Source organism: Sitophilus oryzae, unplaced genomic scaffold (assembly GCF_002938485.1).
Source record: "Sitophilus oryzae breed Bouriz unplaced genomic scaffold, Soryzae_2.0 scaffold_863_pilon_pilon, whole genome shotgun sequence".
NCBI classification, from domain to species: domain Eukaryota; kingdom Metazoa; phylum Arthropoda; class Insecta; order Coleoptera; family Curculionidae; genus Sitophilus; species Sitophilus oryzae.
In genome coordinates this window covers 1,304,397-1,317,435 of record NW_022147487.1, presented here as the reverse complement: position 1 = coordinate 1,317,435, position 13,039 = coordinate 1,304,397, and the positions used below count along the sequence as shown (strand labels likewise).

At 33.7% G+C, this 13,039-nt stretch overlaps 1 protein-coding gene across 1 annotated transcript in view; it reads left to right on the top strand.

Annotated features, from left to right (window-relative positions):
- Nucleotides 1-13,039, top strand: part of LOC115890336 (kinesin-like protein GA13060) — a gene marked incomplete in the record, with an annotated part of 701,789 nt that overhangs the window by 109,176 nt on the left and 579,574 nt on the right. Inside the window, 1 exon segment of the mRNA XM_030910529.1 lies at nt 9,981-10,050. Coding sequence (XP_030766389.1) covers nt 10,001-10,050 — 50 coding nt within the window.

Here is a 13,039-nt window from a genome sequence, read left to right as displayed (position 1 = left end):
GACATATATTACCGAAAGTTTATCCACTCCCTCGTTTATTTAAATTATAGAGGGCGGCACAAGCTAGACTCTAGGATGACTAAATTAGGCAATCTTGCGACTAGTATACTACCTGTTAAGGCCGAATTGCGACTTTATTAGTCCAGTATGCGTCTACTCGAACTACTCCCATCTTAATCTCTAAAACAACAAAGTGAAAGCTGCCATGTTGTTAAATAAAAAAATGTTTCGTTCCTAAAATAGCAATTCCTGCTTTTTGAATACATTAACTTGAAATATTTTACCCTAAAAAACACGCGGAAACAATTTTTTCCACTGCCAATAAATTATTCTCATTTTACTAAAAAAAAAATTCAAGAAAATGTTTAAAACTTCTTTAATTTTAAGGCCCATTAGTATTTTTCAAAGTAGAAACAATACATTTATCAATAAAGTTGTTTCCGTTTAACTTTTTTGCATTGGGTAACGAGTTACAGAGTCGGTTAAAGTGTTTCAATAATTATGATTTTCAAACATCCTCCACACTTAAATATTTTTGTTTTGTTTTCCTTCACTGCCGTCTGACATATGTCTCTAACTAAATCATAAAAATAATATTTTTACTTTAATTATCTCAATTTAGGATAAAACGCGACTTAGACGCCATATTAGTTTTGTATTTCTGTGAATTAGGATTTTAAACAACGTTGCAGTTTGTACTAAATTAGGCTTCTAGCCAACGTCGGTATCCAACGTCGTTTCGACCCAAAAATTATTCTCCAAACTAGTGCAGACTAGGGTTGGCACGAGGTTGTGCCGACGTTGCGCACCGACGTTTGGTCGCGTGACATAACGTTGTCTCGACGTCCAAATGCTGCTTGGGGGACTTTGTAATCATGACTTCAATACTCTCGCAGTTAGCTTTTTCAAGGACCGATACGTTGATGAGACATGATGGAACCAATTGATTCTTAAGAGTTGTCTAAGATGTTTCTGTTGCAACTTGTTTAATGCGTTCATGTGCCGGCGGTACGGCACCCAGGTTTCGCTTCCATATAACATGGTGGGAATTATTATTGCGGTACACTGCAAGTTTCGTTTTTGTGCTCAAGTCATGATTGTAGAAAACCCTGTTTTTTAATTTCCAGAATGCTCTTGAGGCGCTGCTAATCCTGTGCTGAATTTCAGAGTCGACATTGGCCTTTTCCGAAATCTGCCGAGGTAATTGAATTCCGCTACATATTCGAATAGTTCTTCTCCGATTTTTATAGCATTGTTGTGAGTAGTAATGGTTAGAAATCAGTGAATGTTGATAATTATTATTAAAAGCTCACATTTAATGTTTGCTAACACTATACAAACAATTAATTTGAAATAAACTTTTACTAGTGAATGTTAGTATTCACTGAAGCTTACTAGAGAACGCTACCCAAGCAGCATTTGGACGTCGGGACAACGTTGTTTCACGCGACCAAACGTCGGGGCGCAACGTCGGCACAACGTCGTGCCAACCCTAGTCTGCACTAGTTTGGAGAATAATTTTTGGTCGAAACGACGTTGGATACCGACGTTGGCTAGAAACCTAATTTAGTGCAAACTGCAACGTTGTTTAAAATCCTAATTCACAGATATACAAAACTAATATGGCGTCTAAGTCGCGTTTTATCCTAAATTGGGATAATTATAGTAAAAATATTATTTTTATGATTTAGTTAGAGACATATGTCAGATGGCAGTGAAGGAAAACAAAACAAAAGTATTCAAGTGTGGAGGATGTTTGAAGATCATAATAATTATTGAAACACTTTAACCGACTCTGTAACTCATTACCCAAACCAAAAAAGTTAAACGCAACACAACTTTATTGATAAATGTATTGTTTCTACTTTGAAAAATACTAATGGGCCTTAAAATTAAAGAAGTTTTAAAAATTTTCTTGAATTTTTATTTAGTAAAATGAGAATAATTTATTCGCAGTCGAAAAAATTGTTTCCGCGTGTTTTTTTAGGATCAAATATTTCAAGTTAATGTATTCAAAAAGCAGGAATTGCTATTTTAGGAACGAAACATTTTCTTATTTAACAACATGGCGGCTTTCATTTTGTTGTTTTGGAGATTAAGATGGAGTAGTTTGAGTAGTCGCATACTGGACTAATAAAGTCGCAGTTCGGCCTTAACTGGTAGTATACTAGTCGCAAGATTTCCTATTTTAGTCATCCTAGAGTCTAGCTTGTGCCGCCCTCTATAATCTAAATAACGAGGGAGTGGATAAACATCGGTAATATATGTCGATGTATATTTAAATCTAGTTCTATATGTACCTTTCTTACGTCCCATTTTAATTAAGTTTTTTTTATAAAAACAAAAACAGCACTGAACTGTCTGACTGAACAGAACAATGAAGTGAAAATTTAAGATTTAAGGTTATGGCTCAATACAGTTGCAAAAAGGTAGTGACTCGACGTCCTACCAACGTAAGAATAAGGAAATCTAAACAACGTTGGAATTAGTAAAACAGACGACGTTTGCATAACGTTGGAATAGGTCCTGAAACTGACGTCGGAAAACTCTATATTGTTCAACGTTATAACTACGTTGTCCGAATCACCTAAAGATCACTTAAGCAAAAAAGGTTACAAGACAACGTTTATTCGACGTCGCAGAAGCTTCTACTTTGCTGTAGTACTAGTCCAACGTCAGCACAACGTTATAAAAACGTTTAAATTTATTTTAATACCCAAGGTAGGGAGCTAACTATTTTTTGTAACTAATCTAACGTTGTGTTTAGTAAACAAGTGGTCGCAAGTCGTGAAAATGCTACTTGGGTAACATTCAAATCAGCTTTGCTTTTTGACAATCAATCAAATTCGTATTGAGGGTAAGAAATTAAGAATCACGAAAAAAAAAGGGTTGATACCAAATTGAGTAAATAATGTGATTGGGTGTGTTCTGTGATAAAACCACGTGCAGTAACTGACTTATGGTGATTGGTTTTTCAACCCTCCATATATAATTCACAAAAATAATTTTGATTAAATATTGAGGTATTTTTATTTCATACAAATAAAAATACAATAATTAACAACTGCATATACACTCATATGTCTCTATTTAAAACAATTTAAATAAACTTCTCCTAATTATAACAGATACATGTAGATTCATTGAATAGATATTTCAATGTAGGAAACATATAATTAGGAAAAAGAACTTCTTATTCGTAACGTAGAGAATTTTCCATCCGTATTGTATTTAATGAGAACGGGGCATAGAGATACAAGTAGGCATGATGCTTTCTATAGTATAGAAATATTTCTGTAGTAAAAAGCTTAAGAGGATACTCAAAACCACAAACACTGTGAGGCAAAGGCAATTCCTTAATTAGAAAAAATGAGGAAATATTTTACGATGTATTCAGCAAATACACATATTTTTTTTTGTTTCTATTAAAATAGTTTTAATGCAACCTTATAATTTTTTATAAAATGGTTATTATTGGCACCATTGAGAACAACAATTAAACGAAACAATCTATAGGTTCTTCATTTTAAAAAGAAAAAATGTACTAAAAATGTTCTTTCTCACGATAATTCCATATTAAAAAATCAAAATAGTCAAAAGCTAAAAGCCAAAAATGCAACTTATACATATAGTATTAGGTTAAGAACAGTTAACCTAATAGGACTGCTCATTCAGCCAAAAGTGTCCGCCAGGTGCATGCGAAAACTACTCGCTTTGTGACGTCATTGTAGTCCTTGTCATGGTTATTAGTCCTTATCCGGCAACCAATAATACACACACGTGCATTATTAGTTGCCGAATACAAAACGTTCATTATTTAGTTTATTTATTGAAACACCTGATATGTATGCAGTATAGAAAATTAACTGTATAAATCGTATTAAATACTCGGATAATGCATTTTTAAGAACAGCAGTTCCCAGTGTATCACCTTTTGCAAGCATTCTTTTTAGAGTACTTCCATATTTTGCTTTAAAATAATTAATAAACAAAATCGTGGGCACTTAGTATGCACTTTGTCACAATCCACACACAAAATGAACGTATTTATACACTCTATAGCTCTAAAAACTTTAAAGACACCTTTTTCACATTTAAAATTGACAAAATAATTAACTCAAAATTTCTCAGCTGTTATTTTTATAAGTTTACCATAGGCAACTAAAAATACACACTATCATGACAAGGACTACAATGACGTCACATTGTCTTCAGCTGACAGTTGTCAGCTGAAGCGCGGGAGGAGGCGAACGTACGTCTTATGAGGATGAGCAATCCTATAAGTTTACTGTTCTTGCTATTAGCTGTCCCAAATTTGGGACAACTCGGGATCTCCACTACCAGAACTCAACAGAAGAATTAAATTAGCGTGGAGTACTTGTGGATTATGATATATAGTATGAATTGTGCAACAGTTCTAAGGTTTCAAAAGAAGAAAAAAACAAGGATTGAATATTAACCCTACACAAAAGCAGCCATCACAGAAATCGTTCCCGAAATCAACGAAAATTAAAGGAAAATAACCTTAACTACTATCTACTGTAAAAATAGTTTTAACATAGACTAAACCACAATATTTTCAAACAATATAAACGAAGAAGGAATATATCCATCAGTACCAAGTGCAAAAAATATTACATTGGGTAATTAAAAAAAACAGCAGAAATTGTATTTAAAAAAGAATGTTAAACAACACCATAGAGGAAGATACCTATTTCAAAATTAAGGATCTCTGGTCATCTTTGGTCAAACCTATATCAAATTCAGTGCTCAAAGAGTAGAATTGTCTACAGGGAACAGCATTGGAAGAAATAAATGCTAAAAAATGCTTGATTGAACATTGTCTACAGTTTTTAATCAAACAATTTGTTACATGATTTGTTTATACCAATTACACACACCATCTACTAATTGACCAAAATAATATTACTAATCTAATTACATTACATTAATACACGAACACAATTCAATAGCAACCATGACAGTTTTATGTTATTTGAACAACTGGTGTAGTGTTGTTGAAGTGGGCCTAGGGCTTAAAAGAGGCTGATACACGGGCGAATGGTATAGAGGGGGCCATATAGAGCCCTGCTCAAATATGGTCCGTAATTTTATTTTGCCAATGGGGTTGTTAATCATATAATAGATGGGGCGTATCCTCACGGTAATGCATTGAATTAAATATAACAATAGTCGGGGCTAAAGTTAAATACGTAATAAATCAATCGATAGAATTTGGGAGTTGAATCAGAGAGAAATCATATTTATATTTCATTTCTGACTTGTATTTACAGATTATTGGATAGTTAGTTCAGTTTTCTGTTTTATTTAATTTTTCTGTGTGTTCTTTATTACGTGTGCGTCATTGCTAAGACTTCGCTGTCCGTCCGTCCGTCTGTCACAAAGGTCTATCTTATGAACCGTTATAGCTATAGACAGTTGAAATATTTACAGATATGTATCTATGTTGCCGCTATAAGAACAAATATTAAAAACAGAATTAACTAAATGTTTATAAATAAAAAAGTACTTTCACTAAACATTATCTTTTAAGTAAGAATTTTACATAGAATCTTTCAAGTCCTCGGTGGCCACGTGGTTAAAGCGTTAGGACTTTACGCTGCTATTACGTTGGAGTCGTAGTAAGGCAGGTTCGAATCCTAGTCAAGGCGACTTATTTTAATCGTTTTTTTTTTTAATTTTTACATATTTATTTTTACTTTTTACATATCTATTATTGAATAATACAATTTTTAGTAATGTGTTTCTTCATTTTTTTTAAATTACTTATACGCGCATTCAAAAATTTCAGCTAAATCGGAAAAAAGTTTATAACAACAACAACAAACAACGCTTTATTGTACAAAAAGCCAAAACAGCTTCATCGACAAAGCACTCACAAACAACAAAATCACAAAAAAATACAAACAACAAAAAAATACACAATACAAATAATACAATTCAAAAAAATTTAAGTCTTTAAAATTACAAAAAGAATGTAACGTTTTTAGTTCGTTACATGTTCTTTTTAAATATAATATATGATGTCTGGCCTATCATCACCGGATTCCCTCTCGTTCAGGCCGGATAGTTTATTTGACGCGTAATTTTTACGTTCCCTAGTCGCCAACCCTGTTATCGTTCGACACAACCCTGTTACTATTCTGTGGAGGCGCGCGCTGTCAACATCGCTTCTGTCAACTCTCCGTGCTTAACCTCACTTTGTTTTGACTCTCTGTTGTATCCCAGCTTTTAGAAATGGTGATTATTTAAATCTTGCTGTATAATTTGAATCAGCTGCTATTTCGAGGCTACAGGTAAAGATGAGTTATTACCTTTTATAGATTCGATATTATTATTGAATATTTTTAGGGTAGAGTTACGGATGTCCCAACTTGTATTTGTGTTTTGCTGGCACGTTGGCGTCCCTTTTCTTTTGTCCTCAGAATGTCACATGGAAGAAAGGACATGTTGTTTATTATTTATTGAGCCCTCGGAAGTATTTCGAGGTAGGTTTATTTTGTTTATTAGACCTTGTTTGGTTTTAAACAAGAGTTTCATATTTTTAGGGTCCAAGGTAGGGACTATTTCCAAGGTACGGACTGTGTCCAAGGTACGGACTATTTCCAAGGTACGGACGGTGTCCAAGGTACGGGTAGTGTCTTATGTACAGACATTATCTTATATACAGATGTCCTGTGGACGAGTGTCCCCAGTAAGAACGATTTTTTCTTACATCTAAGTGCCACAGCGTGGATGTAGCTTGAGTCCCATGCTGCTTCACTCCCATTTCTAAGCCTAGTCAGTAGCTACGGCTGTAAGGATTCATGGTGTCCTCAATCTGGCCCCTTTTGTTGTTTTGACCAACAGGATCGCCGACAGACAGTACAGAGATGCTAGACCACCTCACGCTGCTACTGTTTGAAGCAAGGTTACATAAAAGAACAGCTAAGTGTATAATTAAGTTCTAGTTTTACATTTTAACATCTAAAACATTTTCAGTCTTAAACAGTAACGTACATTTTAAATAATATCGTACAGACTATATTTAGTGGTTACATTATTAAGAACATTTATGTCGATTCAGTAGTTACAATGTGATTTAGATTTTAGGTTTCATTATATTACGCCTTGTAATAGTATTACTTTCTATAGATATTATTATTGCGCTATATTAACAGATGAATAACGAGACATAGATTCTAGAATCTACAGATTGCAACACATCAGATTTAACACCGCATAAAATTTAACAATTTAAATAAAGTAATGTTACTTGTCTTATATTTTCTATAATGTTACACGCATTGTATTTTTTCATAGTCTTTTCATAGAACATATTTAATATTATTTACATACATAGTTTTACTCAATAAATAACCACTATAATAATTATTAAAATTGTACAATGCTATTTACCATCAGAATTCATCATGAATAAATATAGTCATTAGTTTTAAGTATTATACAACTGTGTTTTCTTTCTCTGTACATGCCTGGCGCCCAATATCTATTTTTTTGTTATTGTTCTTAATTAGTTTTCTTTCCAGTGAAATACCTTATCCACGACTGCTCTCCGATGAAAAGCTGCCGTTCGCAGTGGTAGTTGTTTAAAAAACGCTACAAGAATATACATGGACAATTTTAGAACAGTACGCAGTAAATAGATATAATTTTAGAGTTATAAAATATTAAATACTTGACCTTTGACCAGTGTGTGAGATGATCAAAATTTTAAAATTCAAAATTGTTCATAATTAAACATCAACAAAAAAGTCGTTTACCGCATATAGGGCTCTCTCCAGTAGGTATGATTTTAGAGCTTTGCGAGATGCGGGAAAGAATGAAGGCGACTTGATATTCAAAGGCAGATGATTGTACATCTTTTTGGCATTGTACAGTATTGAACCCTTAACTAGTTCTGAGCTCAGGGTTGGCAGATAAAGATCGTGCTCTGCATTCCTAAGTGGATAGTTATGAGATGGCCTTTCGGGAATAGCAGATATGTGCTTGCGGATTAAGCAAACGGATTCAAAAATGAATAAAGAAGGAAGAGTCAGTATTTTCAAATTTTTAAAGAAATTCTGGCAGTGAGTTCTACTGTTCAGTCCCAATAAATATCGAACTGCTCTCTTTTGAAGTCTGAAAACACGATCAAATTTTGTTGCGCAGCAAGTACCCCAGAATGGAAGGGCATAACGAAGATGTGACTCAAAAAGGGCATAATAGGCTATTCTAAAGGTTGAGAAATTAAGTTCCTTAGAAACTGAGCTTAGCGCAAAACAGGCAGCGCTTAGTTTCTTTGATAGAGCTTCGATGTGAAAGTCCCATTTTAACGAGTTGTCTACAACAAGTCCTAAGAATTTTACAGAGTCCACGACGTCAATAGTGGTGTTATTAAGTACAAAAGGTTGTATAGTACTTTTATATGACAAAACTTTAGTTTTTGATAGGTTGAGGCATAGGAGATTAGAATCGCACCAAAACTTAATGGTGCGTAAGTCACTGGATATAGTATCATATAGTGCCGCACATCTGGGCCACTCTAAAGTGAAACTAGTATCGTCCGCAAAGAGGCAGATTTTACGCTAATGTCTAGATTTGCAATGTCGTTGATAAACACCAGAAACAAAATAGGGTCAAGTACTGAACCCTGAGGGACACCACATTCTATAGGCTTACAAGAAGACATAGACGTATCAATCCTCACAAGCTGCCTTCTGTTGCCAAGATATGACTTAAGCCATTCGAGCGGCACTCCCCCGAAACCGTAGTATTGCAATTTATTAATTAAGATATTATGATTTACACAATCGAAAGCCTTAGAGAAATCACAGAAAATTGTAGCTGTAGAGTGATGGTTATTCAGGCTAGAGTATACATTATTAAAAAGGTCGAACATAGCATCATTTGTGCAACTGTTACTTAGAAATCCAAATTGATGGGTAGTAAGTATTTTATATTTGAGAAAAGATAGAAACCTTTTTATAACCAATCTTTCAATGATCTTAGATAATGTGGGCAGGTGTGCAATTGGGCGATAGTTCGAAGCTTCATCTTTATCACCTCCTTTATACAGAGGAATAATTATTGCTGTCTTAAGGCAGTATGGAAAAACTCCTTTTTGGAATGACTCGTTAATTAAAGTAGTAAGATGGTTTAATGTGCATTCAGGAAGTTCAGAGAACATTTTGAGAGTAAGCCCATCAGTCCCAGATGAGGATTTGTTTTTAATACTATTACAGTTGAGGGTTGGAACCTTTGGTGTTAAACAGCAAAATAAAATCACTAAATCACCACAATACACCAAAACACTTTTACTTTTACACTGGACGCGCGTTTCGCTAACCATGTTAGCATCATCAGCAGATGATTATAAACTCAGCAGTTTATAATCATCTAAAAGCAGTTTATAATCATCTGCTGATGATGCTAACATGGTTAGCGAAACGCGCGTCCAGTGTAAAAGTAAAAGTGTTTTGGTGTATTGTGGTGATTTAGTGTTTTTATTTTTTTGTTTAATACTATTAATTGTACTACGGAGCTCATCTAATGCTACGGGGGTGAAGAAGAAACTGTGTAAATTCTCATTTGCTTTAGGGAGATATGAAAGTGAATCATGAGAAGGAGTTATAGTGTTCACTAAATTTTTAGCCACATTAACAAAGTAAGTGTTTAAATCTTCAGGTGAATTAAAGACTGTGCCAGACGAAGAAGTCTTATTCCTTAAGTCATTTACAAGAGCCCAAGTCTCCTTAGCGACATTACCGGCTTTGGCTAGCCTCGCATTATAATAAATGTCCTTTGCAGCTTTTATAGTCTTACGATAAACCTTTCTTTAAAGTTTCACGTAATTATGAAAGAAGATAATATAGTGTCTAATGTTGTATAGATAATGAATGGTACGGAACCCTTCGTCCGACTCGCACTTGATCAATTTTTTCTACTAAATTTCTAATATTTTTATTTTTATATTTCAGATCGGTGCATAGACGTTTGAATGGACATTACCTGTCAACATGCCAGTATAAAAAACATTTATTTTAAAAAGTAAGTATTTATTGTTGTTATACACTACAGATTTTCTTAAAAAACAATAAAATAATTATTACATATACTGGGTGAGTCTAAAATAAGTGGAAAAATATCAGGCCTGGTAAATCTCGATAAAAGAAACATTTTTTCTCTTTACCTTTTTTCAAGTAAGTCCAAAATTGATTTATTGAGAGCCACCGGATTTTTTCTGTATTTGCATCCTTTTTAGTGCCGTAACTATGGTGATATTAGAAATTATAGCGTGGCAAAATTTATAGTGAACAGGCAGTTCTAAAAAGTTTTGCAAAATATACAGGAAAATTTAAAAGAAAAGATGTTGAACATCGTTTTTTTGCAAAAAAAATATCGATTATATCGATTTTTTAATATCGATATTTATTCACATCTCTAATATTTTTACAGAATATATTATTATGATTGAGGTACCTACATTGCCTATTACCTTAAAAGAATATATATTTAGATTAAAAAATCGATATCGATCTTTTTTTAATATCGATATTTATACACATCCCTAACTTTTTTTTTACTGAAATCATTTCTAAACGAGGTATATCTCCTGAAATTATTAACGCTCAGTTACACGGTAAATCGTCTCCATTACGTCGATTTATTAAAAGCAGCGAGCGAAATGCTGACTGAAAATATCTCCCTCCCGAACGTAAAATAATAATAAAAATAAAAACTGGAGACTTCAAAGAGTCGCAAAGGTAATAGTAAGTCAGGCGGTATCCAGTGCAAAGGCAGATTTCCAGAAAATTAGTGGAAAAGAAGAAATTTTGTCGTACAGTCGTCATAAAACAGGAGCTGTCTGAGTTTGAGAAATATGGCCGGCAGTTTGGAGGAAGTTTTATTTTCATTTTATAACTTCCTTTGGTTCAATAAAAACACTTAGGTAATTAGAAAAATGTTACTTCGATCTTTTGGAAATTTTCTAATTAGGAGAATGTATGAAAAACACTATTTTTTTATAATATTCTCTTTATAGAGTTTGTAGATTGTAGTTTTTTTTTTAATTTTCATAGTTTTAAAATAACTGGGATATTTGAAACTTATTTGAAAAAAGGTCGGTCAAGTTTGCCCCCCGTACTAGAGGAAATTCAAAAAGAGATATACCACTATTTTGCACACATTTTGCACAATTTTGCACACCATAAATGATATTTTGCACACTTACCTAAGAGAAACTAGAGCCGTTTTTTAAACGGGGGGCAAACTTGACCGTTCCCCCCCATTTGTTACGAAATTGATTTATTTCTATGTACATCGATTCGGCTAATTTTGCACAATTTTGCACACCTGTTTTTGAATTTTGCACCCTCCTGACGAAAGTTATAGGGTTGAAAGGGTGAAATTTCCCCATCTGTGACTAAATTGAATTTTCTTTATATCAAACAGAATAGGCTAATTTTGCACAATTTTGCACACCTGTTTTTGAATTTTGCACATTCTCCTGACTAAAGTTATGCGGGTTTGAAAATTTGCAATTTCCCTCCCATCTGCTACGAAATTGAATTTCGTTTATATCAAACGAATCGGTTAATTTTGCACAATTTTGCACACCTATTTTAGAATTTTGCACACCTTCCTAACTGAAAGTTATGAGGTTTTGAAAGTTTGCAATTTCCCCCCCATCTGCTACGAAATTGACTTTTGTTTATATCAAACGAATCGGCTAATTTTGCACAATTTTGCACAGCTTTTTCGAATTTTGCACACTCTCCTGACAAAAGTTATAAGGGTTTGAATATTTGAAATTTGTCCCATTGTGTGTGAATTGTCTCATTTAAAAAACATATAAGTATGAGTCATACTTGAAAATGACAGATCTCAGCGACGCGCCGTGGAAAACTGTACAGAACCCAGACTTCACCTTTTCGATAAGTTATAGGATAACCGAGATATAAGGGTTGTCGAAAAATGCAAAATTTTCAAATTTGCCAGGTATTTCAGGAAGTAAGAGGGCTAGGACAAATCTGTGTGTAGAATCTTTAGTTTCATAAATGTTCTTCTATGCAAGCTATAAATTATCGAAAAGGTGAAATCTAAGTTCCGTGCAGCTTTTCACGTCGCTAAGATCTATCATTTTCGAAATATGACTCATACTTATGTATTTTTAAGTGGGACATTTCACACACAATGGGACAAATTTCAAATATTCAAACTCTTATAACTTTTGTCAGGAGAAGTATTAAAGTTCGAAAATAACTGAAATGCAAACAGTACCAAATGATTCGTTTTGATATACACAAAATTCAATTTCGTGACAGATGGGGAAATTGCAAATTTTTCAAACCTTCATAACTTTAATCAGGATGGTGTGCAAAATTGTGCAAAAATTAACCGATTCGTCTGATATACACAAAATTCAATTTCGTGACAGATGGGGGAAATGCAAATTTTCAAACCTTCATAACTTTAATCAGGATGGTGTGCAAAATTCAAAAAACAGGTGTGCAAAATTGTGCAAAATTAGCCGATTCGTCTGATATACACAAATTCAATTTCGTGACAGATGGAAATTGCAAATTTTCAAACCTTCATAACTTTAATCAGGATGGTGTGCAAAATTCAAAAACAGGTGTGCAAAATTGTGCAAAATTAGCCGATTCGTCTGATATACACAAAATTCAATTTCGTGACAGATTGAAATTGCAAATTTTCAAACCTTCATAACTTTAATCAGGATGGTGTGCAAAATTCAAAAACAGGTGTGCAAAATTGTGCAAAATTAGCCGATTCGTTTGATATAAACAAAATTCAATTTAGTCACAGATGGGGGGGAAAATTTCAAATTTTCAACCGCTTATAACTAACTAACGTCAAAAGGGTGTGCAAAATTCAAAAACAGGTGTGCAAAAGTGTGCAAAATTAGCCGAATCGATGTACATAGAAATAAATCAATTTCTTAACAAGTGGGGGGGAACGGTCAAGTTTGCCCCCCGTTTAAAAAACGGCCCTGGTTTCTCTTAGGTAAGTGTGC